The 27,544-nt window shown below is 38.5% G+C and overlaps 1 protein-coding gene across 9 annotated transcripts in view; it reads right to left on the bottom strand.

Annotated features, from left to right (window-relative positions):
• The window catches only part of RUBCN (rubicon autophagy regulator), a 61,241-nt gene extending 40,095 nt beyond the window's left edge, over positions 1-21,146 (bottom strand). For all 9 annotated transcript variants that reach the window (XM_028101028.2, XM_028101031.2, XM_028101029.2 and 6 more), the window contains exon 1: positions 20,914-21,146. In XM_028101028.2, the coding sequence (XP_027956829.1) occupies positions 20,914-20,978 (65 nt within the window). In that variant the 5' untranslated portion in view covers positions 20,979-21,146. The remainder of the gene's footprint in view (positions 1-20,913) is intronic.
• Between the last annotated feature and the right edge of the window lie 6,398 nt (positions 21,147-27,544).

The raw sequence follows: 27,544 nt of genomic DNA, 5'->3' as shown, positions 1-27,544 counted from the left end.
CCCATGATTCTTTAGTTTTTCAAAGTTAATTTTTTTAATTTTCTTTTTTTTTCTATTTTTAAAATTTTTCTTTTTCCCTTTTTCAACAAACATCTTATCAATCCCTTTTTTTAAAATCTTTCTTATTTGTCATTTTTAGAGTCATATTCTATCCCTTCATTGTAGTTAATCTTACTTTTGATATATATATATATAAGTTGTTCTCTCTTTAAAATTTTGGGATAAAGTTTCTTCTAACAGACCAAAATATACCCTAAATCTCTAGTGTATGGGTTTGTTATAGTCTCCTGCCTGATCACATTCTCTCCCTTTTTTTTTCAAATTTCTCTTCTTCCTTTTTTCAACCAACTTATCATCAATTTCTTTTATAAAATCTTTTATAATTTTCATCTTTACAGTCATATTCCATCCCTTCATTGTATTTACCCTTATTTTTATACATATATAACTTTTTCTTTCATTAAAATTTTGGGAGGCAATTTTTTATAACAGACCAAAATATGCCCAAAATCTAGTGTGTGGCACTGATCTATTCACCAGCCTGATCATATTTGATCATATCCTTTTCTTCTTTTTCTTTTTTTTTTCTTTTTTCTTTCTTTCCCTTTCTTTTTCCCCAGTTTCAGGTCTCTTCTGATTTGTTTAGTGTATATTTTTCTGGGGTCGTTGTTACCCTGTTAGCATTTGTTCCCTCATTCATCTATTCTCCTCTGGACAAAATGACAAGATGGAAAAACTCATCTCAAAAAAAAAGAACAAGAGGCAATACCAACTGCCAGGGACCTAATCAATATGGACATTCGTAAGACATCAGAACTAGAGTTCAGAATGACGATTATAAACATACTAGCTGGGCTTGAAAAAAGCATGGAAGATACTAGAGAAACCCTTTCTGGAGAAATAAAAGAACCTAAAATATAACCACATTGAAATCAAAAAGGCTATTACTGAGGTGCAATAAAAAATGGAGGCTCTAACTGCTAGGATAAATGAGGCAGAAGAGAGAATCAGTGATATAGAAGACCAAATGATGGAGAATAAAGAAGCTGAGAAAAAGAGATAAACAACTACTGGGTCACAGGACAGAATTCGAGAGATAAGTGATACCATAAGATGAAATAATATTAGAATAATTGGGATCCCAGAAGAAGAAGAAAGAGAGAGGGGCAGAAGGTATATTGGAGCAAATTATAGCAGAGAACTTCCCTAATGTGGGGAAGGAAACAGGCATCAAAATCCAGGAGGCACAGAAAACCCCCCTCAGAAACCAATAAAAATAGGTCAATACCCCAATATCTAATAGTAAAACTTACAAGTCTCAGAGACAAAGAGAAAATCCTAAAAGCAGCTCAGGACAAGAGGTCTGTAACCTACAATGATAGAAACATTAGATTGGCAACAGACCAATCCAGAGACCTGGTAGGCCAGAAAGGACTGGCATGATATATTCAGAGCACTAAATGAGAAAAATATGCAGCCAAGAATACTATATCCAGCTAGGCTGTCACTGAATATAGAAGGAGAGATAAAAAGCTTCCAGGACTAACGAAAACTAAAAGAATTTGCAAACACAAAACCAGCCCTATAAGAAATATTGAAAGGGGTCCTCTAAGCAAAGAGAGAGCCTAAAAGTAACATAGACCAGAAAGGAACAGAGCCAATACACAGTAACAGTCACCTTACAGGCGATACAATGGCACTAAATTCATATCTTTCAATAGTTACCCTGAATGTAAATGGGCTAAATGCCCCAATCAAAAGACACAGGCTATCAGATGGGATAAAAAAAAAAAAAACAAGACCCATCAATATGCTGTCTGCAAGAGACTCACTTTAGACACAAAGACACCTCCAGATTGAAAGTGAGGGGGTGTTAAACCATTTACCATGCTAATGGACATCAAAAGAAAGCTGGGGTGGCAATTTTTATATCAGACAAATTAGATTTTAAACCAAAGACTATAATAAGAGATGAGGAAGGACACTATATCATACTTAAAGGGTCTATCCAACAAGATCTAACAACTGTAAATATCTATGTCCCTAACATGGGAGCAGCCAATTATATAAGCCAGTGAATAACAAAATCAAAGAAACACATCAACAATAATACAATAATAGTGGGGGACTTTAACACCCCCCTCACTGAAATGGACAGATCATCTAAGAAAAAGATCAACAAGGAAATAAAAGATTTTAAATGACACACTGGACCAAATGGACTTCACAGATATATTCAGAATATTCCATCCCAAAGCAACAGAATACACATTCTTCTCTAGTGCCCATGGAACATTCTCCAGAATAGATCACATCCTAGGTCACAAATTGGGTCTCAACCGGTACCAAAAGATTGGGATCATTCCCTGCATATTTTTGGACCACAATGCTTTGAAACTAGAACTCAGTCACAAGAGGAAAGTTGGAAAGAACTCAAATACATGGAGGCTAAAGATCATCCTACTAAAGAATGAATGAACCAGTAAATTAAAGAAGAATTAAAAAAATTCACAGAAACAAATGAAAATGAAAATGCAATTGTCCAAAATCTTTGGGATGCAGCAAAGGCGGTCCTAAGAGGGAAGTATATAGCAATACAAGCCTTTCTCCAGAAATAAGAAAGGTCTCAAATACACAACCTAACCTTACACCTAAAGGAGCTGGACAAAGAACAGCAAATAAAGCCTAAACCCAGCTGGAGAAGAGAAATAATAAAGATCAGAGCAGAAATCAATGAAACAGAAACCAAAAGAACAGTACAACAGATCAATGAAACTAGGAGCTGGTTCTTTGAAAGAATTAATAAGACTGATAAACCCCTGGCCAGACTTATCAAAAAAAAAAAAAAAAAAGAGAGAGAGAGAGAGAGAGAGAGAGATAAAGGTCCCAAATAAATAAAACCATGAATGAAAGAGGAGAGATCACAACCAACACCAAAGAAATACAAACAATTATAAGAACTTATTATGAGCAACTATATGCCAGCAAATTAGATAATCTGGAAGAAATGGATGCATTCCTAGAGATATAGAAACTACCAAAACTGAACCAGGAAGAAATAGAAAACCTGAGCAGACCCATAACCACTAAGAAAATCGAAGCAGTAATGAAAAATCTCCCAACAAACAAGAGCCCAGGGCCTGATGGCTTCCCAGGGGAATTCTACCACTTAAAGAAGAATTAATACCTATTCTTCTGAAACTGTTCCAAAAACTAGAAATGGAAGGAAAACTTCCAAACTCATTTTATGAGGCCAGCATTACCTTAATCCCAAAACCACACAAAGACCCCATCAAAAAGGAGAATCACAGACCATTATCCCTGATGAACATGGATGCAAAAATTCTCACCAAAATACTAGCCAATAGGATCCAACAGTACATTAAAAAGATTATTCACCACAACCAAGTGGGATTTATCCCTGGGCTGCAAGGTTGGTTCAACATCCGCAAATCAATCAACGTGATACATTAATAAAAGAAAGCACAAGAACCATATGATCCTCGCAATAGATGCAGAAAAAGCATTTGACAAAGTACAGCATTCTTTCTTGATTAAAACTCTTCAGAGTGTAGGGAGAGAGGATACATACCTCAATATCATAAAAGCCATCTATGAAAAACCCACAGCGAATATCATTCTCAATGGGGAAAAACTGACAGCTTTCTCCCTAAGGTCAGGAACACAGCAGGGATGTCCACTATCACCACTGCTATTCAACATAGTATTAGAAGTCCTAGCCACAGCAATCAGACAACAAAAAGAAATCAAAGGCATCCAAATCGGCAAAGAAGAAGTCAAACTCTCACTCTTTGCAGGTGATATGATACTTTATGTGGAAAACCTAAAAGTCTCCACCCCAAAACTGCTAGAACTCATACAGGAATTCAGTAAAGTGGCAGGATATAAAATCAATGCACAGAAATCAGTAGCATTTCTATACACCACCACCAAGACAGAAGAAAGACATATTAAGGAGTTGATCCCATTTACAATTGCACCCAAACCATTAAGATACCTAGGAATAAATTTAACCAAAGAGGTAAAGAATCTGTACTCAGAAAACTATAAAATACTCATGAAAGAAATTGAGGAAGACACAAAGAAATGGAAAAATGTTCCATGCTCACAGATTGGAAGAACAAATATTGTGAAAATGTCTATGCTGCCTAGAGCAGTCTACACATTTAATGCAATCCCTATCAAAACACAGTCAACTTTTTGAAAGAAATGGAACAAATAATCCTAAAATTTGTATGGAACCAAAAAAGACCCCGAATAGACAGAGGAATGTTGAAAAAGAAAAGCAAAGCTGATGGCATCACAATTCCGGGCTTCAAGCTCTATTACAAAGCTGTCATCATCAAGACAGTATGGTACTGGCACAAAAACAGGCACATAGATCAATGGAACAGAATAGAGAGCCCAGAAATGGACCCTCAACTCTATGATCAACTAACCTTCAACAAAGCAGGAAAGAATGTCCAATGGAAAAAAATCTCTTCAACAAATGGTGTTGGGAAAATTGGACAGCCACATGCAGAAGAATGAAACTGGACCATTTCCTTACAGCACACACAAAAATAGACTCAAAATGGATGAAAGACCAAAATGTGAGACAGGAATCCATCAAAATCCTTGAGGAGAACACAGGCAACAACCTCTTCGACCTCAGCCGCAGCAACTTCTTCCTAGAAATAGCGCCAAAGGCAAGGGAAGCAAGGGTAAAAATGAACTATTGGGACTTCATCAAGGTAAAAAGCTTTTGCACAGCAAAAGAAACAGTCAACAAAACCAAAAGACAATCGACAGAATGGGAGAAGGTTTGCAAAGGACATATCAGATAGGGCTAGTATCCAAAATCTATAAAGAACTTATCAAACTCAACGCCCAAAGAACAAATTATCCAATCAAGAAATGGGCAGAAGACATTCACAGACATTTCTGCAAAGAAGACATCCAAATGGCCAACAGAAACATGAAAAAGTGCTCAACATCACTGGCATCAGGGAAATATAAATCAAAACCTCAATGAGGTAACACCTCACACCAGTCAGAATGGCTAAAATTAACAAGTCAGGAAACGACAGATGTTGGTGGGGATGCGGAGAAAGGGGAACCCTCCTACACTGTTGGTGGGAATGCAAGCTGGTGTAGCCACTCTGGAAAACAGTATGGAAGTTCCTCAAAAAGTTGAAAATAGAGCTACCGTACGACCCAGCAATTGCACTACTGGGTATTTACCCCAAAGATACAAATGTCCGAAGGGGTACGTGCACCCCAATGTTTATAGCAGCAATGTCCACAATAGCCAACTATAGAAAGAGCCTAGAAGTCCATCAACAGATGAATGGATAAAGAAGATGTGGTATACAATGGAATATTATGCAGCCATCAAAAACATGAAATCTTGCCATTTGCAACAACGTGGATGGAACTAGAGGATATTATGCTAAGCGAAATAAGTCAATCAGAGAAGGACAATTATCATATGATCTCACTGATATGAGGAATTTGAGAAACAAGACAGAGGATCATAGGGGAAGGGAGGGAAAAATGAAACAAGATGAAACCAGAGAGAAAGACAAACCATAAGAGACTCTTAATCTCAGGAAACAAACAGGGTTGCTGGAGTGGAGGGGGGTGGGAGGGATAAGGTAACTGCGTGATGGACACTGGGGAGGGTATGTGCTATGGTGAGCACTGTGAATTGTGTAAGATTGATGAATCACAGACCTGTACCCCTGAAACAAATAATACATTATATGTTAATAAAAAAAACAAATATACAATACAGTATTGTTAAATATAGTCACCTGTGCTGTACATTACATCCCCAATATTTATTTATCTTATTACTGGAAGTTTGTACCTTTGGACCACCTTCATCCATTTCCCTCATTCCCCACACCCTCAATTCTAGCAACCACCAATGAATCTGTTCTGTTTCCATGAGTTTGACTTTTTTAGACTCCACATATAAGTGAGAGCATACAGTATTTGTCTTTCTCTGACTGACTTATTTCACTTAACATAATGCCCTCAAGGTCTATCCATGTTGTCACAAATGGCAGGATTCCCTTTTTAGGGCTGAATAATATTTGTGTGTGTGTGTGTGTGTGTGTGTGTGTGTGTGTGTGTGTGTGTGTGTGTGTATCACATTTTCTTTATCCATTCATCTATCAATGGATACTAAGGTTATTTCTATGCCTTGGCTATTATAAATAATGCTGCAGTGAACACCGGGGTACAGATATCTCTTCAGCATCCTGTTTTTGTTTCCTTTCGATATATACCCAGAAGTAAAATTGCTGGAGCATATATATTTCTATTTTTAATTTTTGAGGAATCTCCATACTGTTTTCTACAATGGCTGCACCACTGTATTCCCAACAAAAGTGCACAAGCGTTCCCTTTTCTCTACATTCTCACCAACACTTGTTATCGCTCTTCTTTTTGATGACAGCCCTTCCAACAGGTGTGAGGTGATAACTCATTGCAGTTTTGATTTGTATTTCCCTGATGATTAATGATGCTGAGCACCTCTCCATGTACTTTTTGGCCACTGCCCTATTCTATTTCCATACCAGTCCTTAGAGATATCTCAAGATAATTAAGATGCACACAGGACTTAGATGGCCATTAAAATGCCATTTATTGTTATATTGTGAGAAACTGCCATCACAGAGGCCAATTGACCATGAACTTTTGCTTCAGTGATTCTCCATCTCCTATGCTTCCTTAGGGTTAATCTGGCCTATTCAGACTGGCAGTTTTCACATTCCAACAGGTTACAATCAAGTCTTGCAGGCCTGAGAGCAGTTTGCTTACTAAAGTAACTTTGCATATCTATGTTCTGATTTATTCTGATTTATTCTTTAAAAATTTTTTTTATTTAAACTCAATTTAGTTAACATATACTGTATTCTTAGTTTCAGGGCAGAATTCAGTGATTCATCAGTTGCCTATAACACCCAGTGCTCATTACATCACCCAATTACCCGATTCCCCAACCCCCTCCCCTCCAGCCACCCTCGGTTTGTTTCCTAGAGTTCAGCATCTCTTATGGTTTGCCTCCTTCTCTGTTCTCATCTTATTTTATTTTTCCTTCCCTTCCCCTATGATCCTCTGTTTTGTTTCTTAAATTCCACATATGAATGAAATCATAAGGTATTTGTCTTTCTCTGACTTATTTTGCTTAGCATAATACCCTCTAGTTCTATCCATGTCATTGCAAATGGCAAGATTTCATTCTTTTTGATGGCTGAGCAATATTTCTGATTTATTCTTGATCTTACAAGCTTAACTGTCAAAGAATATCACGATAAATTCTGAAAGCAGACACCAAGTGCCCCATCATCCTACTAGGCTGTGATTCCAAAACTATATAAAGAGTACTGAAATCCTAGAAACCTTAGCATTCAGATCTACTACCAACTTCTAGACAAAGTTAAGGAACTTTCCTTCCCCACACTATAATGTCCCTAGGATACCAAAGCTACAAAAGAATGTGGCTCTTACTCTAAGATATACCAAATCATTTATATTTGGTAAATGCTTAAAGAAAAGTAAGCTTTAAAAATTTCTGATTTACATAGCTAGTCTATTTACTGTCTTTACCTTTTGAGGATCCTTTACCCTAATGATACAGTTACCACTTTCAGAGAGTTGAAATGCTAAATTCAATTGAAGCCCATACACAGTGGTTGGATTAATCTATTCATACCTGAATCTTAGATGCAAGTAAACAGATCACCATGAGAAATCAAATATGCCCCTGCGTTCTTGACCACATTTTCAGCAAGTAAGGTCACTCTTTCTTGGGTTAAACCTGTTTGGTAATAATTATTTGAATAGTATCACCTTGGATTCATATGTAACCTTTATCTGGGCAAAGGTAAGGTCTTTGAAGTATATTAGGTTCAAAGTAGACCTTTGCAGAGCCACTTCTGCAAGTACACTGAGTGCTCTCCCTTAATCACCATAAATATTCTTGCTATTCAAGTCTTTCTAAGCATCTCACCCTGTGCCAAAGAACCAGGCCTAAGTGGCAAGGAACAGCATAATCCATCACTAGCTGAATCACTTTCATCAACAACCTCAGAATAAAGTCCTATGTATTTTCTTTTGGGAGGATTTTGACTTCATTCCTCCTTTAAAGAAAAACAGAAATTGCTTAAGCAACTCAAATAAGGTTATTCAAGGAAAAAGTTTTCCTAAATGCCAGCTCAGTCTTAAGCTTGCCAAGTCACAATCAGAAGTAACACTCAAGGGGCCAGCATTACCCTGATACTAAAACCAGATACACTACAAAAAAAAGAGAGAACTACAGGCCAATATCTCTGATGAACACGGATACAAAAATCCTTAACAAAATATTAGCAGACCAAGAGCAACAATACATTACAATAATCATTCACTATGATCAAGTGGGATTTATTTCTGGGATACAAGGTGGTTCAATATTCACAAATCAATCAGTGTGATACACCACATCAAGAGAAAGAATTAAAAAACTACATGATCATTTCAATAGATGCAGAAAAAGCATTTGACAAAGTATAACACTCAACCCTCATTATAAAACCCTCAACAAAGTAGGTTTAGAGGAAACATACCTCAACATAATAGAGGTCATATATGAAAAACCCACAATGAACATCATACTTAGTGTAGAGCTTTTCCCCTAAGATCAGGAACAAGACAAGGAGGTCCACTCTCACCGCTCCTTTTCATAGTACTGCAAGTCCTGGCCACAGCAATCAGACAACAAAAAGAAATAAAAGGCATCCAAATGGGTTCCTTATTTGCAGATGACATGATGCTATCTATAGAAAACCCTTAAAGATTCCACCAAAATACTATTAGAAGTGATAAATGAATTCAGTAAGATCACAGGATACAAAATCAATATACAGAAATTCATTGCTTTCTATACACTAATAATGAAGTAGCAGGAAGAGAAATTAAGAAAACAATCCTATTTATAATTATAAAAAAATAATAAAATACCTAGGAATAAACTTAACCAAGTAGGTGAAAGACATGTATTCTGAACACTATAAAACACTGATGAAAGAAATTGAAGACAATACAAACAAATGGAAAGATATTCCATGCTCATGGATTGGAAGAACAACTACTGTTAAAATGTCCATACTACCCAGAGCATCTACAAATTTAATGCAATCCCTAACAAAGTATAAACAGCATTCTTCACAGAACTAAAACAAATAATCCTAAAAATTGCATGGAAACATAAAAAACCCCAAATAGCCAAAGCAATCTTGAAAAAGAAGAAGAAAACTGGAAGTACCATAATCCCAGATTTCAAGATATACTACAAAGCTGTAGTAATCAAAACAATATGGTACAGGCACAAAAACAGACACACACATCAATAGAACAGAAATGGAGAGCTCAGAAATAAACCCACGATTATATGGTCAATTAATCTTTGACAAAGGCGGCAAGAAGATGTAATTGGAAAAAGTCTCTTCAAACAATGGTGTTGTGAAAACTGGACAGCTACATGAAAAAGAATGAAACTAGACCATTTACATATACACAAAATAAACTCAAAATGGATTAAGGACCTAAATGTCAGACCTGAAACCATAAAAATCCGAGAAGAGAGCAGAGGCAGTAATTCTCTGACATCAGCTGTAGCAATATTTTTTCTACATATGTATCCTGAGGCAAGGGAAACAAAAGCAAAAATAAACTATTGGGACTACATCAAAATAAAAAGCTTCTGCATAGTAAAGGAAACCATCAACAGAACTAAAAGACAATCTATAGAATGGGGGACAATATTCACAAATGACATATCTGATAAAGGGTTAGTATCCAAAATATATAAAGAAGTTACAAAATTCAACATCAAAAAGATAAATGATCCAATTAAAAAATGGGCACAAGACATGAACATTTCTTCAAAGAAGACATACAGACGGCCAACAGACACATGAAAAGATGCTCAACATGACTCATCATGAGGGAAATGCAAATCAAAACCCCAATGAGATATTATTCTACACCTGCCAGAATGGCTAAAATCAAAAATACAAGAAACAACAAGTGATGGTGAAGGTGTGGAAGAAAAAGGAACCCTCTTGCACTGTTGGTAAGAATGAAAAGTAGTGCAGCCACTGTGGAAAACAGGATGGAGATTCCTCAAAAAATTGAAAATAGAATTACCATATGATCCAGTAATTCCACTACCCATATTCTTTGGGTAATATGAAAACACTAATCTGAAAAGATATATGCAACCTTATGTTTATTGCAGCATTATCTACAATAGCCAAATTATGGAAGCAGCCCAAGTGTCCACTGATAGATGAATGGGTAAAGAATGGTTATATACACACACAATGGACTATTACTTAGCCATACAAAAAATAAAATCTTGCCATTTGTGATAACATGGATGGATCTAGAGAGTATAACACTAAGTGAAGTAAGTCAGGCAGAGAAAGACAAATACCATATGATTTCACTCGTATGTGGAATCTGAGAAACAAAACAAACAACAACAAAAAGAGACAAATAAAAAAAAACAGACTCTTAACTGAGAACAAACTGATGGTTACCAGAGGGGAGGTGAGTGGAGGGAATAGGTGAAATAGGTGAAGGGGATTAAGAATGCACTTATCATGATGAGCACCGAGTAACATATAGAATTGTTCAATCACTATATTGTATTCCTGAAACTAATCCAACACTGTATGTTAACTACACTGGAATTAAAAAAAAAAAGTGATACTCAAGATGAAAACAGAAAAGTTAAAAGCAAACGATATTTATGTATTTTTTATTTCAGAGAGAAAGAGAGTGCATGCACATGCAAGGGGAGGGGAGGTACAGAGGGAGAGGGAGAGAGAATCCTAAGCAGGCTCTACACCCAGTGTAGAGCTGGTGTGGGGCTGGATGTCATGACCCTGAGATCATGACCTGAGCCAAAATCAAGAGTTGGACGCTTAACCAACCGAGCCACCCAGGTGCCACACAAATATTATTTTTTTAAAACAGTTCTATGCCCCAGGTGATATATGGAAGTGTTGAATCACTATATTGTACACCTGAAACTAATATTACACTATGTAACTAACTGGAATTTAAATAAAAACATAAAAAATAAATAAAATAAAATAAAATAAAAGGTGCTATGCCATATAACTAACACATAATCACTAAAAATAAGTGAAATATATGACAAATAATAAATACATAATAAGCAATTATAAAGTGAGAGTCAATCCAAGAAACACATATTAGCATATCTTGGATCGCCAGTGCCCTTTTTAGGAAGGACAAGGCAATAGCTTCAACTCATCGGCATACCCCCTCCACAGTGTGCCATTCATCTGCAATGAACTGTGGTAGCTACCTGAAATCAAGACTGAAGGTCAGGTTGTCCCAAGTCAGATTATGATTTGATCCTTGAAATGTGAAGGTATGTGATATCTAAATGATGAAATATCATGAAGCCATTAAAATATTTGATTAGGAAAAGTTTCCAAAGTTAATGATATATTAAAGTACAAAAGGCAGAATATAAAATTGTATTTATGATCTCAACATAAAAATACTGAGAGAAATGGAGATATGTAATAATGGTTACCTCTGGTTCTGTGGGGGAAATATAGAGGAGAGAAACTATTTAGCCCTTCCTTTTTTAAAGTTTTTTTTTTATTTTTAAAGATTTTATTTATTTATTTATCAGAGAGAGAGAGGGCACACACAAGCAGGAAGAGTGGCAGGCAAAGGGAGAAGCAGGCTCCCCGCCAAGCAGGGAGCCTGATACAGGACTCAATCCCAGGACCCTGGGATCATGACCTGAGCTGAAGGCAGATGCTCAACCGACTGAGCCACCCGGGCATCCCTGTTTAGCCCTTCATAAACAGTTCTAGCAATTAATGAAAGATCAAGAATCTGAACAAAGTTAGCAAACAAGAGGCTGGAAAGTATCATCAAGGATTTTTTAAATCCCAAAGCGTCAAGGGCATCTTATGCTAAAAGACTGTGGTCAGGCAAACACCTGGGACTTTTAATACCAAAAAGCACTCCCTGAAAAGAAGTGATAGGTTCCTTCTTTAAAGTGGAGGAAAACATAGTTAAGTGAAATAATTATTGTTAACATTTAAGTAACAAAAGACTACCACATTTAATTTGTTTAATTTTCTTCTTATCGGCTCCATATTTTCTGGTTTTAATTATATAGTATTTAACTAATAAAGTATGCAGTTAAATATTTATGATGTTTTTAAGTAAATAATGCTTATAGAAAAAACATGCTTGACTTTACTATAGTCTCTCAGCTCCGGGGCACCTAGGAGAACCTAACCATTGGCTAGTCCCATCTCTTTAATGGCTGACAGCAGAATCTTAATGTCTGGGCGGGGGAATAAGTAGTACTCCTAGGCATGCCTGTAACTTCAAATCTATTCAACAAATGCCTCACCAATCACACTACATTTGAATGATATCAAATTTACTGAATTTCAACAATGAGCAGATTTACCAAAAGGAAAATCCCTTATGTCAGAAACCTAACCACTGATGTTGTACAAACTCCTCGGTATGGAGTTCAAAAAGTCTCCATCATGTATCCCCAATCTAAATACCAACTTTCCCACTCAGTACTCCTCAATCTGAAAATAGTCTCTCTCCCTACCACACTCTATTATAAACATGACAACCTCATACCTACTTCCATGGTTTTATTTATGCAGACATTTCCACTTAGAACGCTTCTTGTTTCATTCAGGGATTCAGGTTCAGCTCTAGTTCAACCTTCTCCTAAGATATTCTAAATAATCTGACCAGCTATAACTCCTGTTAGAAACCCCATAATATATGCTGTCAATATACCATTCCTCCTGATGATCCTTTAAAAAAATTGCTATAAGTGGTTTGTTTCCTTAAGGACAGAGACCGTGTCTTTTCTATTTCTTATGTGCTGTGATAAGAAGGAGAGAGAAAATGTCATGCAGCAGAAAGAGAACAAGGTTCATAATCAGGCCAACCTGAATTTGAATCCTAGCTTTCCACAAACTAGCTATGCATCCTTGGGTAAGCCATTTAAATTCTTTAAGCTTCAGTTATCTCAGTGTAATTGATAACCTATAGAAAGCACCATCAAAGGGTAGATAATGATATTCCTTCTCTTTTCTCTGTCCTTTTCCCTCTTTGAATTTCCATTGCACAAATATAATAACTCCAACTACATCAGAAGGGGTACCTGAATAAAGCCTTCTTACCCATTCCACCTCAGAGAAAAATCTGCCAAAAACTATCTAGGATTGGACAGTCTGCAACACAAATTAAGACTTGTCACTGTGCTCTCTGCATCTAAAGAATATCTCAACTGACTTTATTTTTTTAAAGATTTTATTTATTTATTTGACAGAGAGAGAGATAGCGAGAGCAGGAACCCAAGCAGGGGGAGTGGGAGAGGGAGAAACAGGCTTCCCGCCGAGCAGGGAGCCTGATGCGGGGCTCGATCCCAGGACCCCGGGATCATGACCTGAGCCGAGGGCAGATGCTTAACGACTGAGCCACCCAGGCACCCCATCTCAACTGATTTTAAACCAGGGTCAAATTGCCTCTTAGTAAGCACAGATTCCAAGGCCTGATCATGCTCAGGGTACTCTTGCTTAAGCAGGAATGCTAGGAAGACTTCCTCAGATTTGGAGATACCTTGTATATAACAGAGACTCAAAATCTGCTTACTTAATGGAATGGTAGAAACATAGAAGGTTTTATTGCAAAACAATAAGGTTAATTTCCTGAGTCATAGAAGAAAGCCAATCTCATTACCTGACAGTCACATCTTATGTTGTCTGGGTAGCAGAATGCTTTACAAGCAAGGTAAAGAAGGCACACACCATCCCTTCAAGAGCAAAGGCACAGGAGGAAAGACAGTGCTTCAGTTGCCTCCAGTTTTAGGGATACTACTTTAAAGTAAAAGCTAATCATCATTACAACTAAAACTAGATTATCTTAAATATTGCTGAGGCAAAGAAAAAGCAAAAGAACATTATAAAAAACCATTTTTAAAAGATGACAGAATTAAGATAAAACAGATATGAAATAAAGATAAAAGTCAATGAAATAAACTCAACTATTTAAAACAAAACAGCCAGGGTGCCTGGGTGGCTCAGTTGGTTAAGCAACTGCCTTCAGCTCAGGTCATGATCCCAGAGTCCTGGGATCGAGTCCCGCATCGGGCTCCCGGCTCATCAGGGAGCCTGCCTCTCCCTCTGACCCTCTCCCCTCTCATGCTGTTTCTCTCTCTCTCTCAAATAAATAAATAAAATCTTTAAAAAATAATAAATAATAAAATAAAACAGCCAATCAAGCAAAAAGGTAAGCAGAAATTATGGTATTACATCAAAGTTGCATTCAAGGCAAGAATCATTTAAAAAGACAAAGAAGCCATAATGAAGATGTAGCTGTCACTAATTTTATGTATCTAATAACATGGCCTCAAAATATATAAAACAAGGCCTGGGTGGCTCAGTCCGTAAAGCAGCCAACTCTTGATTTCGACTCAGGTCATGATCTCAGGGTCATGAGTTCCAGCCCCAAGTCGGGTTCTACGCTCAGCACGGAGTCGGCTTGAGATTCTCTCTCTCTCTCTCTCTCCCCCTCCGCCCCTCCCCATCCTGTGCACTCACACACTCTCTCTCTCTAAAATAAATAAATCTTAGATACATATATTATATATATGTATATTTACATAATATATATTACATACGTTATTTACATAATATATGTGCTATATATGTATACATATGTAAGACAAAACATACACATGAAACAAAAACTGCAGAAAATATAAAAAGAAAGTTGAGGGGCATCTGGCTGGCTCAGCCGGTGGAGCATGAGATTCTTGATCTCAGGGTTGTGGGTTCAAGTCCCACCTTGGATGTAGAGATCACTTAAAAATAAAATCTTAAAAAAATGAAAATAGAAAATAAAAAACAAAGGTAATGGGAGATTGATTTTCAGATCATGAAAACCAAAAGTAAAAGAATGACTAGAAGAGCTGAATAATATTAATATAATAAGGTTGTTCTTTAAATCTAGAAAGCTACATCCTGAACAACACTTTTTTTTAAGCATAGGACATTCACAAAAAACAGCCTTGTACTAAGGTACACACAATAAAAAAAAGTCAATCAATCCTTCTAATCAGAAGAAATACAAGCATATTCTCTGGCCAGAAAGCAATAAGATAGTGAGCAAATAATAAAAGTAGAACAAATAGGAAAAAAAACTTGAAAAATTTAAAACTCTCAAAGGACTCTTGAGGAGGCAAAAATAAAGTCATGGTATTAAAGGGGGTGGAGAGGGAATGATGTTATGGCTCTTAATGCTTTCTTCGCAAAAGCATCCAAGTGAGAAAGCTCATAAGGAAACTGTCTTAGAATCTTTTAGAAGTTATGGGATTCTGCTATTTTCTAGTAAAAAAAAAAAAAATCAATCATCTCTTTACTCCTACTATCTAGCAAGATTTCTGTGAATTTCATGGCCCCATAAATTTTGAGGAAGTTTGTCAAGTCCCTATTTAGTTGCTAATAATTTATGATTTCCTTTAATAATCTTCTCTCCTCTCAATCAAGCGTGGGTTAAACTTCAAGTGAGCCTGATGCAAAGGAACTAAAAACATGTAAGCATGACCTAGTTGTTTCTGAAAAACTCAGAATTAAATCTATAACAGCATTGTTCAATTGAACTTTCTATGATGCTGGAAATGTTCTGTATGTGTGCTGTCCATTATGGCAGCCACTAGCCCCAGTAGCCATTAAGCACTTGAAATCTGGTTAGTGTGACTAAAGAACTGAAATTTTAAATTTTATCTAATTTTAATTAGTTTAAACTTAAATCGCCACATGAGGCTAGTAGCTATTATGTTGGACAGAAGTGGTCTATAACCACTCAGGTAGGTTGGTAAAATTTAGGGAGGAAAGATTACAACACACACACAAAAAGACTTCATTTAATAAGAGAAGTGATAAAGCAGCTATAAAAAACAGAACAGGGGTGCCAAGGTGGTGCAGTCAGTTAACCAGCCTACTCCTGGTTTTGGCTCAGGTCATGATTTCAGGGTCCTGGGATCAAGCCCCACGTCAGGCTCCACATTTAGCTCAGTGTCTGCTTCAGGATTCTCTTTCTCCCTTTGCCCCTCCCCCAGCCTGCTTGTGCTCTCTCTCTCTCTCTCTAAAATAAATGGATAAATCTTAAAAAAAAAGGGGGGGGGAACAGCTGTAGGGAGGATAGATACTGGGAAAAGCTTCAGCTTCGGGTCCCTGCTATCTGCTGATAGGCCTCTCTTTCCTGGGTTCTGACAATAGCATTCCCCCCCCCCCACAAAGCTTCAAGAGTATGTTGCAGGGTGGGGGGGCAATGGGCAATGAGGGTAGGTGTACTAATAACTGGACTAGCAGTATGGATTGCTCAAAAATTATTTGATCCTCCTGCTTTACTACTAGTTCTATATAAACTGTCAACCCCTACCTTGGTCAAAGAAAAAAGAGAAAGAAGGGGAAGAAAATAGAAAATGAAGATAAATGTAAAACGGTGAAAACGAATAGGGAGAAAGGGAAAAAAGAGGCCCTTCCAAAGGCAACAGTACCACTGGCACCTGCCCAACCATAAGAGGCATGACCAAACTGTTAAGGTTTCCATTCCTTGAATAAAGATTCATTGAATGTCGATTATGTTAGGCACTGGGCTTAGGGTGGGTAAAGAGGAAGAGTCCCCATCTCTCAAGGTATTCAGAATGAAATGGGGGAAATGGGCACTTACATAACTATGCTATGCAGAGAGAAGTGTTACAAAGAAATATGGAAAAGGGCAGGTCAGGGATGCCTTCTAAAGGAGCATTATTTAAAAGATGACTAATAGCCTTCCAGCCAAAGGAGGAGGGACTCCAGGGAATGTGGAGAAGCAAGAATGAGAGTGGTGAGGAAGAACATGTAAGAGTGAGTGCATGCCACGGTTTTGTAACTGGGAACTTCGTAGGGATTAAAGTACAGATTAAATGTCAAGGACGAGTTTTAACTATTTTCTATTTTTCTATAAGAAAATACTAAACATTTCTACACAAAATACTATAGTAACTCTGCTTCCAAAAAATTAAGGTGGTGGCTATGTGGAGGCTGTTTGGAATGAGGGCCAAAGTTCAGACTGGAAGGTCAGTTAGGAGGCTACTGAGAGAGTCCACAATAAGAGATAATAAGGGTCCTCGATGAATTTATTGTTTCTATGTGCCCAGAATTCATGTCCCTTTCTTTTGGGAACAGAACTCTCCTTTTCCACAGGGGAATCACCCCTCTGCCAATTACACTGGTCCATGAAGTTCCAAGAAAGTATACCCTTGCCTCAAGATCCAGGGTTGGGCACGTAATTCAGGCCTGACAGAGCAGCATATCCCATACCCTCATTATAAGAAGGGGAACATAACTCAGGTCAATCCAAAAATAGCCAGCCTCCGAATTTTTGCTTTTGTTATACCTATTAGGATTGCTTTGTTTTGTTTTTGTTTTGTTTTGTTTCGGTTAGGATTGCTTAGGGTTATCCTGTAGAAAGTCTGCCTGAGAATGAAGTCAACACATAGGGAAGAGGAGCCCGTGGATAGGTACAAATTCTCGGTTAAGTACCTACCATTGGCCATGCCTGGAGCCATACTACTCCCTGGAATTTTTAGTAATATAAGCAAATATATTTGGAAATGGAGAAAAAAAAATAAAGCTTCCAGAGAAAAATCAGGACAAAAATTCATAGGACCTGGAAACTGCCTGGATAGAGGAAATGAAGAGGAAAGTATCAAATTTCACCTTGAGGCTTCTGGGTTTGCTGACTGAAAAATGCTATTAACTGAGACAGAGAACAGAAGATGAAAAGGTTTTAACCAATGGACTGAGCTCAGTTTGGAGACACTAAAAAGTATTTTAATACTTGAATTTTGACTCTATCTGCATCACTGCACCAGGAAAACTGCATATAGCTGGGTTCCAAGTTCAGACTGCATACCCCAAGCAGTCTAGGGTGGCAGAGCAATGCTAGGAGAACCATTGCTTTCATTGTTTAGTAGTTTCACCAGACAACCTCCAAACAACTGGCACTCACTACCCAACTAAAGAAAGAGAAGCATTATCCCTAAGCAGTATAGCATTTTGCTAGAGTGATGACGAGCTAGATGAAAATTAAGGGAACCTATGAAATAACTACACTCCAAGGATAAAGTGAAAAGCTAGGCTAACACCCCCCTCCTCAGTGTGCTGAACTCACAGGAGCCATGGAAGGAGGAAGAACAAGCTGTACAGTTGAGAACAGCAACCAGAAAAGCACATACCCATCTTATTTCAAGAAAACGGGAGGAGACAGCAAGTAGACTTTTTTTGCACTTAGCACATACCAGGCACTCCATGAAGAGTTTCATGCACATTGTCTTATCAAAACCTCACAAGTTACCAGTCAGGAAGGCATTATATTTTCCGCTCAGATGGATGAGGCAAATTAAGTAGTAGAATTAGGATTCAAATGCAGGTCTATCTGGTTATAAAGCTTATGCACATTTCACTACATCAACCACTTTCAGAAAAAATATTGATAAGTTTACCTTTATATATAAAAATGATGCCATCTCCAGGTGCCTGGGTGGTTCAGTCAGTTAAGTATCCGACTCCTGATTTCAGCTCAGGTCATATCAGGGTCATGGGATCGAGCCCTGCATCGGGCTCCGTGCTCAGCACAGTTTGCTTGTCCCTCTCCTTCTGCTCCTCCCTGCTCATGCTCTCTCTCACTCTCTCAAATAAGTAAATAAAATCTTTCAAAAAAATGATGCCATTTCATCATGAAGATTTTTTTCTGACTTGGGTATTTTATTGACCAGAGAAAGTTAGGTTAGCAATGACCCAGCCACAATGCATCAATTCTCAGGCACAGGTATGTATATGCCAGTTGTCTATTTGGAGCTAAGGAGGCCTTTGGTGCCATGAAGCCTCATTAAACAACACATTCTGAGTTAATCAGCCACCAACAAAGAGCAGGCTATAGCAGCAATACCAGTGACCTTGTGGGGATAGTCCCACTGCAGAAATTAAATTTTGACTAGAGTTCTTGGTTAAGAGGCAAGCATTAGAGGGGCACCTAAGTGGCTCAGTCTGTTGAGCGACCAACTCGGGTTGTGATTGAGCCTAGGGTTGGGCTCCACACTCGGCAAGGAATCTGCTTGGGATTCCCTCCCTCTCCCTCTGCCCCTCCCCCTGCTCTACTCGCACGCTCTCTTCTCTCTCTGTGGTGAATAAATAAATCTTTAAAAAAAAAAAAAGAGGCAAGCCTGGAAAAAATAATAGAGAGAAAAATATACCTGCAAAGGAGCTGTCCTACTGGCTTGAATGATAGGCAAAGAATGCTATAAAATTCATTATCTCATACATTTCTTTGTCCCAGTATATTAGCATGAGAGGCAGCATAGAGTAAGTATTAAAAGTGCAGACTCTGAAGCCAAATTGCCTGGGCTTGAATCCCAGTTCCACCAGGTTTCACTGTAGGAACTTGGCAAATTATTTATCCTGTTCATGTCTCAGCTTCCTCATCTATTAAATGGGGATAATAATAATACCTATATCATACAGTTGTCATGAGAAGTAAATAAATTAATACTTGTAAGGCTCCTAAGCAGTGCCTGGCATGTGATAAGGGTTTATTTAATAAATAACTATCCCAACTAGACGGGGAGGAAATGTGAGCTTGAATTTCCAACCCAGCCTCTCCCACGTGAACTGGTAAAGGAAAAGAAAAAGGAACCAAAAACTTGTTTAAAATTTATATGGGACTTTTCACATGAAGCATTTCACAGACATCTGGAAGAAGAATAAATAGCCAAATATACATAAGCAGAAACTGAAACATGGAAAAGGGAAGTAAGATGTTCAGTTTCACTGAACTCATCATTCACACATCTCAGGCAGGAACCCAGTCTTGTCAGTCCATATTTTGTACAGCAGGCCACAAGCTAACAGTGTACATAAAAGAAGAGTCAAACTTAAAAACAGCCAGGTCTTCACCTGGGCACAATATCTCATTAATTTCCCCCTGCTGATATTTTCTCACTGAAGCAAACCCTAAATATGGGAAGCACCTACACAGAGATTAAGTCACCATTTAGTCAAAGCAGTTTCTAAAATCTTGAATCCTCCATTTCTAAAGGGTATGAACTGGATGACAATAGTTGCATATAAATAAATGTGAAATTGCTTAATTGCATTGTGGGGAAGGAGAGAAGGGTTTGAAGATGAAAAGGAAATGACAAGAGAGATCCTGCCACTCTTGACAGAGGCACGCACACAATTTCTAGTTTCATTAGCAAGCCCCCTCCCCCACACCATGGGCCATTACAATCGTCCACTTTCATACACAGGCCCTCCTTCTCGTCTTCTTCCTCACATTTGTCCCTGCCTAAGGTTCTTTCCACGCCAGTCATAATGCCTAACCTTTGCGCCCAGAAATTCTTACAACACCAACCTTCCTAATATTGGTCCGACATGCTGTCACCGCCAAGTTTCACTTGGGCCATCAACCTTGAGCCCTACTCCTATCTATAGACTCTGGCCTGTAAAATATCACCAAAGCACCTCTCAACAGCCACCTCCTCTCCTGCTCCCCCTGCCCTCAGCATATCCTACCCACACTCATCAAACCCGTTCCCTCGTCCGTCCTATCCACGCCCTGACAGCCCCTCTTCTCACAATTTCTTCCCAAACAAGTCGCCCAAAGCAGTCGCCCTAAAGTCTATCATGCCCGACACTTCTCTCGGTGCTCTCCGAGCCCTACCAACCCTCCCGGCGGTTCGGTGCATCCATCTGCCCCCGACGCCCCGGGCCCTTCTCAGCCCACCTGCTCTCCTCCGGCAAGCGCTCCTCGCAGCCGCCGAGCTCCATTCCCGCGCCCTCTGGACGCATCCGGGGCTGCGACGTCGCCTCCTCTCTGAAGGGAGGCGTCCCTGCCGCTTCGTCCCTCAGGGCTCCCGAAGCCTCAGGGAACGGAGGAGGCACCCTCGGTAGGTGGGCTCAGGGTGATGCACTACACCCGGGTTGACAGCAGGCGCGGTGATTGCTGTCTCAGCTGCGGTTTCTAGCCCTGCCACCCCCACTTCCGGCTCCAAGAACTACAACTCCCAGCAAGCACTTCGAAGACTCGGCCGCTCCCGGCATGCTCCGCCCTGTCCAATCCGAGGCCGCGCTCGCGGCGGATGAAGACCCTGGCTGCGTGCTCGCGGGCGTACACTAGGCGGGGAACGTGAACGTTAGTCTCTGGAACACGTAGGGGTGCAAAACTTTGCACGCTCCTGTCACACTTCACGCTTGGGGCCAGACGGCATCAGAAGTCTAGACTGGGGAATAACGCTGGTCTTGATCCAAGTACTGTTAACCCCATTTCTGCCTACCCTGGCTTAACACCTGTCGGTGATGTTTGAGGACCTCAAGTATTTGAATGGAGAGCTCACAAGCTGAAGAGCACAGGTTGCAAAGGAAAAGCAGGAGGAGAGGCTTTTGGGGAAGGTTTTCTGGAGAACTGATGTCAGAGTGGAGTTTTTAAGGATAAGTATGAATTAGCCAGGAGAAGAAAAAGTGGAAACTGGCCTGGGCATAAGGAAGCATGCTGGTTTGGGAAGTACTGGTTCTGAGCAGTAATAAGAGCTGGAAAGACGTGGGGGAACAGAGTGGTGTTGCTGAGCAGACACCCTAGATCATGAAGTGTCATTCTAAAGAGTTTGGGTTTTATCCTTAGAACAATTAAGAGCAAGTTAAGAATATGCAAATCAAGAAGTGATTTGACCAAACCTGCTTAGAAAACTACTTTTGACAACGTGGAGAGGGAATGGGGTATGTACCATGTTGGAGGTAAGAGTGGAAGAATGAATAGGAGAGGAGACTGAAAATCCCTATAGAGACCAAGCAGGTAATGCCAATGAGTGAAGTGAGCTGGCTGTAGGAGAGTGGCAGAAACTCTGAACTGGAAAGCTCATCCAAGAAGGAAGTTCTCACCTTTTCTATAATTGAATGTTGCAAAATGGGCATATGGGCCTAGAATTGCCTTATACTCTGATTTTGCAATAGAAGCTGGAGTCTGCGATTTTTAAGTACAATTTCTCATTTTTTAAATATTGGTAACAATTTTTTTTTATTGTAAACATTACACAGGCCAAAAAAAAGTTTGTAGGCTAAATGTGTCTTTGGGTTACTATTTTGCAAGTTCAGGCCTGAACTGGGGCAGTAGGGAACAAGGAGGTTGGGATTAGTGCAATGGTAAAGCAATAGAATCAATACTACTCTGTGAAGGGGATATCTAGGTTAGCTCCCTGGAAAACTAGTTACTCTATTAAAAATAATATATAACTTCCAGGAATTTTCAAACCTGAGAAAACTTTTTTGTGAATTAAAAGTGAAGTGAGGGGCGCCTGGGTGGCTGAGTCATTTGGCAGCTGCCTTCGGTCCGGGGCATGATGCCAGGGTCCTGGGATCGAGCCCCGCGTCAGGCTTCCTGCTCCGCGGGAAGCCTGCTTCTCTCTCTCCCACTCCCCCTGCTTGTGTTTCCACTCTCACTGTCTCGCTCTCTCTCTCAAATAAATAAGATCATAAATAAATAAATACGAAATGAAGGAGCTTTTAAATCCAAGTTATGATTTCCAACTTCCATTATATAAAAAATACTCTTCGTTCAAACTTTCTCGTAGTTTCCTACTAAAGGATTATACTTTTTTAGAAAGGGGCAGTGTTAATCACTGGGATTTTCCCTCTATTTCTACAAATGTATGAACTTCATTTTTGTCATACAGGATAATCCCAAGTTAATGCCACATGATCCTAGCATATTCACATGAAAGTCTGCTTTATCAGGAAATTCTAGAGCTAAAATTGTAAAAAGTCTCAGAGCGTTGTGTAGTAAAAGTTCTGGGAAAAGTTATACCCAAGTCTGGGTTTACACATAATTCAAGCAGTCAGTTAATAAATAGGATAATAACCTACATTAGCCATGTGTCCCCCTGTCCCGTCCTTCTGCTTTCCCTCACCCCAGATGGCCATATCCTGAGTCCCTGCTTTATGGTTATACCGCTTCCCCTTTTATAGTTTCTTTGTATCAATTTACATACCTAGAAATTATTTTTTAAATTTTTGTGTTTTAACTTTATAAAAAGGATATTGAGCTGGGTTTATTCTTTGAGACCTTAGTTTTTTTACTTAATATTACATTGATAAGATTTATTCACATGATCATGTGTCCCTGTAGTTCATTGATTTTGACTGCTATATAATAGTTCATTGTGCGAATACACTAGTTTATTCATGCCATCTTTCGATGATAGGCATTTGGGTTGTTTCCAGGTTTTTGCTATTGTAAACATTGCTGCTACTAATACTCTTTTACATGTGCCCTCTTGCGTATAAACAGAGTTGTCTCGGGTACATACCTAGAAGTGGAACTTCTAGGTCTAGGTCATAGGGCTATTGTCTATTCCAGCTTTTGTTTTGAGTGGTGGGTTGGTAGGTGCACAGTTTTCAAAATAATGAGTTATGATGTTATAACTAATTATAGTTAGTTCCTTAAAATAACAAAAAAATTAAAATAATTAACTAACCAAATGAGAATGGGCCATGCATGGAAAATGATGAGAGTATGTCATGAACCAAGGATTGTAATTAATCCAATATTGTGCTTCTGAGGCCCAAATGCAAAAACCGTCAAATATGCAAAAAATATCTAGCATGAGGGTTCAATAAATCACATAAAAGTAATGGCCTTACTTGGAACTGCTTGCTGAGGTAATATTGTAAAAGTAAAAAAACCTGAAGAAGTTTGTTTGATCTTGATCAGTGTTTTTGTTTTCAAGATCGCCAGGATGCTAGTTTTATACAAACAGTAATAGGTCCTAGAGTACCAATGGCAGAAAGCGAAATTCACTCGAGAATCAGTTATTCAAATAATGGATTTTTAAAGCTCATTACATTTACCAATTTGCCAAAATTTTAAGTAGTCTGTTTTTTATTTTTTATATAAATTCAATTTAGTTAACATATACTGTATATTAGTTTCAGGGGTAGAATTTAGCGATTCATCGTTCGCATATAACACCCAATACTCATTATAAGTGCCCTCCTCAATGCCCATCAACCAATTACCCCATCCCCCACCCACCTCCCCTCCAGCAACCCTGTTTGTTTCCTAGAGTTAAGCATCTCTTAAGGTTTGCCTCCCTCTCTGTTTTCATCTTACTTTAAGAAGTAGGAAGTAGTCTTCTTAAATATATTCAACAAATATCAATTATAGTCATGAATATGTTCTTTTTTTATTATAGTCACTAAAATTACTCTTAGCAACATTTTTAAAAATATTCAAATTTTAAAAGCTAAGGAATGGCTCCCACTGGCCAAGTCAAAAACAATTTGAGCATCAACGTGAGTTAATCCATGAAATATATACACATCTACAGTATTTTCAAAGGCAAGCATAGCCCTTACACTCTTTACCCCTTTGCTTTTCAAAAGAGAATTTTTGAACACAGGATGAGTCTGAATTTCTATGGAAACTTACATGCATATATAAGTAAGTATGCAAATATTAAATAAATAGAAAAGGAAAGAAGGAAAGGGGGGGAGGGAAAACTGTTTTCCACAGTAGAATGTTAACTAATGAATGTAGAGGAATAATAGACTTAGAAAATCACTATTTTGTAGCCACCATTGTAATAATTGGTTCGTGCAGGAATCATGAATGGATGCTAAAGCCATTAATGAAATTTGTTCTGAAACAGAATAGTTATACAGTCTCAAACTATCTCCCCACAGATCATTTACTCATTAGAAATGGGAAAAAGAGGTACCTTTACAAAAGAGAAATCTGGCAGACATAACCTTAATTAGGTGATCAAAGTTAAAATCACCCATAAGACAAGATGACATCATGTGCCTCCTAACGTTAAGTCCTGAGAAGGACACAGCATCACTTACATAGTACTCGTGACAAAAGTGAATAACCCGAATTTAATCACAGGGTAACAATAAGACAAAGTAAAATTGAAGGACAGTCTATATAAAACTGCCTTCAATCTTCAAAAATATAAATATCATAAAAAACTAAGAAAAACGGACAAATTTTATCAGATTAAAGGAGACAAAAGAGGCAGGACAAAGAAATGCAACATGTGAGCCTGGATTGGATCCTAGATTGGAAAAAAAAATGTTATAAAGGATAATTATTTATCAGGATAATTGGCAAAACTTAAATATAGACTGTACATCGGAGAATAGAATTGCATCAATGTTATATTTTCTGAATTTGATCATTTTAGCATGATTATGTAAAAGAATATCCTTAGAGATATATTCTATATCCTGATGTCTGCAATTTACTCTCAGATTGTCCAACAACAACAAATAAGAATTACAGCCATCTGGGGGGCACTTGGGTGGCTCAGTTGGTTAGGCGTCTGCCTTCAGCTCAGGTCATGATTAGGGTCCTGGGATTGAGCCCCACGTCGGGTTCTTCTCCCTCTCCCTCTGCCCCTTCTCCTGCTTGTGCTCGTTTTTTCTCTCTCAAATAATTAAATCTTAAAAAAAAATAAAGAATTACAGCTATCTGTGTATCTGGATACCAATCTTCCTCCACTTACAATGGGGTTCCATCTTAATAAACCCATCATGAATTGAAAATATTAATTGAAATTGCATTAATTGAAATTGCACCCAATACACTTAACCTGGGGCACCTGGGTGGTTCAGTCGGTTAAGCATCTGCCTTCAGCTCAGGTCATGATCTTGGGGTCCTGGGATCAAGCCTCACATCAGGCTGCCCACTCAGCGGGGAGTCTGCTTCTCCCTCTGCCTCTTCTCTACCTGCTCATGCTCTCCCTCTCTCAAATAAATAAATAAAATCTTTAAAAAAAGTACACTTAACCTACTGAACATCATAGCTTAGCTTTAAACATGCTTAGAACACTTCCATGATTAGCCTATAGTTGATCAATCCTGTAACACAAAGCCTATCTAATAATAAAGTTGACTATCTCATGTAATGTATTGAATAGTGAAAGTGAAACCGAATGGCTGTATGAGTACAGATTAGATGTAAATGTATCTGTGTTTATCCACCAGGTCACCTGGCTGACAGGGAGCTGGGCTGGCTGTTGCTGCCCAGCACCATGACAGAGTATCTACTGAGTATCACTAGCCTAGGAAAAGATCAAAATTTAGAATTCTTAGTTCAGTTTCAACTGAATGCATCTCACTTTCATACCATCATAAAGTCAGAAAAGTCTGTCAAAGTTGGGGACTGTCTGTATAGAGAAAGCAAATGTGGCAAAACTAATAACCGGTGAATCTTGGTGAAGGGTATAGCGGTATTACACTATGTTTACATTTTTCTAGATTTTGAAAATAGGCAAGGATTTTAGTATGGTTTTGTTTTCTCATGACTGCATCCTAAAATCAGTGTGATGAAAATTTTAGTGTTTAGTATGGTTTTGTTTTCTCATGACTGCATCCTAAAATCAATGTGATGAAAATTTTAGTGTTTCACTTGGAAATTTCTTCTTTTATAATGATTAATTTTGAATATATTTTTAAGTTAATTTCTGTTTTTTTCCAGAGTTTAGCATTTTAAGAAGTCTTTAGCCAGTTTTGCCAAAACAAAGTCACTGACTCTACCAAATTTACTGATTTACCAAAATACTTTTTTTTCCTTTTCTCTTCTTTAAATAAAGCTTATAGGGCTGCCAGGCTGGCTTGGTCAGTAGAGCATACTACTCACGATCTCAGGGTAGTGATTTCAAGCCGCCCCCGGTTGGCTGTGGAGGTTACTTTTAAAAAATCCCATTTGTGGGGCGCCTGGGTGGCTCATTCGTTGAGTGTCCGCCTTCTGCTCAGGTCGTGATCCCGGGGTCCTGGGATCGAGTCCCGCATCGGGCTCCCTGCTCGGCGGGAGGCCTGCTTCTCCCTCTCCCACTCCCCCTGCTTGTGTTCCTGCTCTCGCTGTCTCTCTCTGTCAAATAAATAAATAGAATCTTTAAAAATAAATGAATAAATAAAAAATCCCATTTGATATGAACTGCTATAAGCTTTATTTTTTTTTAAAGATTGTATTTATTTTTTAAAGTAATCTCTACACCCAGCCCCAAGGTCAAGAGTCACATGTTCTGCCAACTGCGCCAGCCAGGCACCTCTCAAATGGGATGATTTTTAAAGCTTTTGAGGAATTTTGCCAGGTCTTTATTGACTGGTTCTAGTCTGTCTTCACAGCAACATTTCCACCCACTTTGAACTATTCAGTATTGGTTAATTTATTCAATTGTATGGGAAAGCTCATTGTCATCCATGGGTAATGCATACACATTCAGAAATTAAGAAGTTACAATGAAATTTTTAAAAAATCTTATTTCCAGGGGCGCCTGGGTGGCTCAGATGGTTAAGCGTCTGCCTTCAGCTCAGGTCATGATCCCAGGGTCCTGGGATCGAGCCCCACATCGGGCTCC

This window comes from Eumetopias jubatus, unplaced genomic scaffold (genome assembly GCF_037043125.1).
Source record: "Eumetopias jubatus isolate StellerSeaLion01/CBP00866 unplaced genomic scaffold, mEumJub1_p1.0 scaffold_1, whole genome shotgun sequence".
NCBI lineage: Eukaryota > Metazoa > Chordata > Mammalia > Carnivora > Otariidae > Eumetopias > Eumetopias jubatus.
This window is presented reverse-complemented; position numbering and strand designations above follow the sequence as displayed.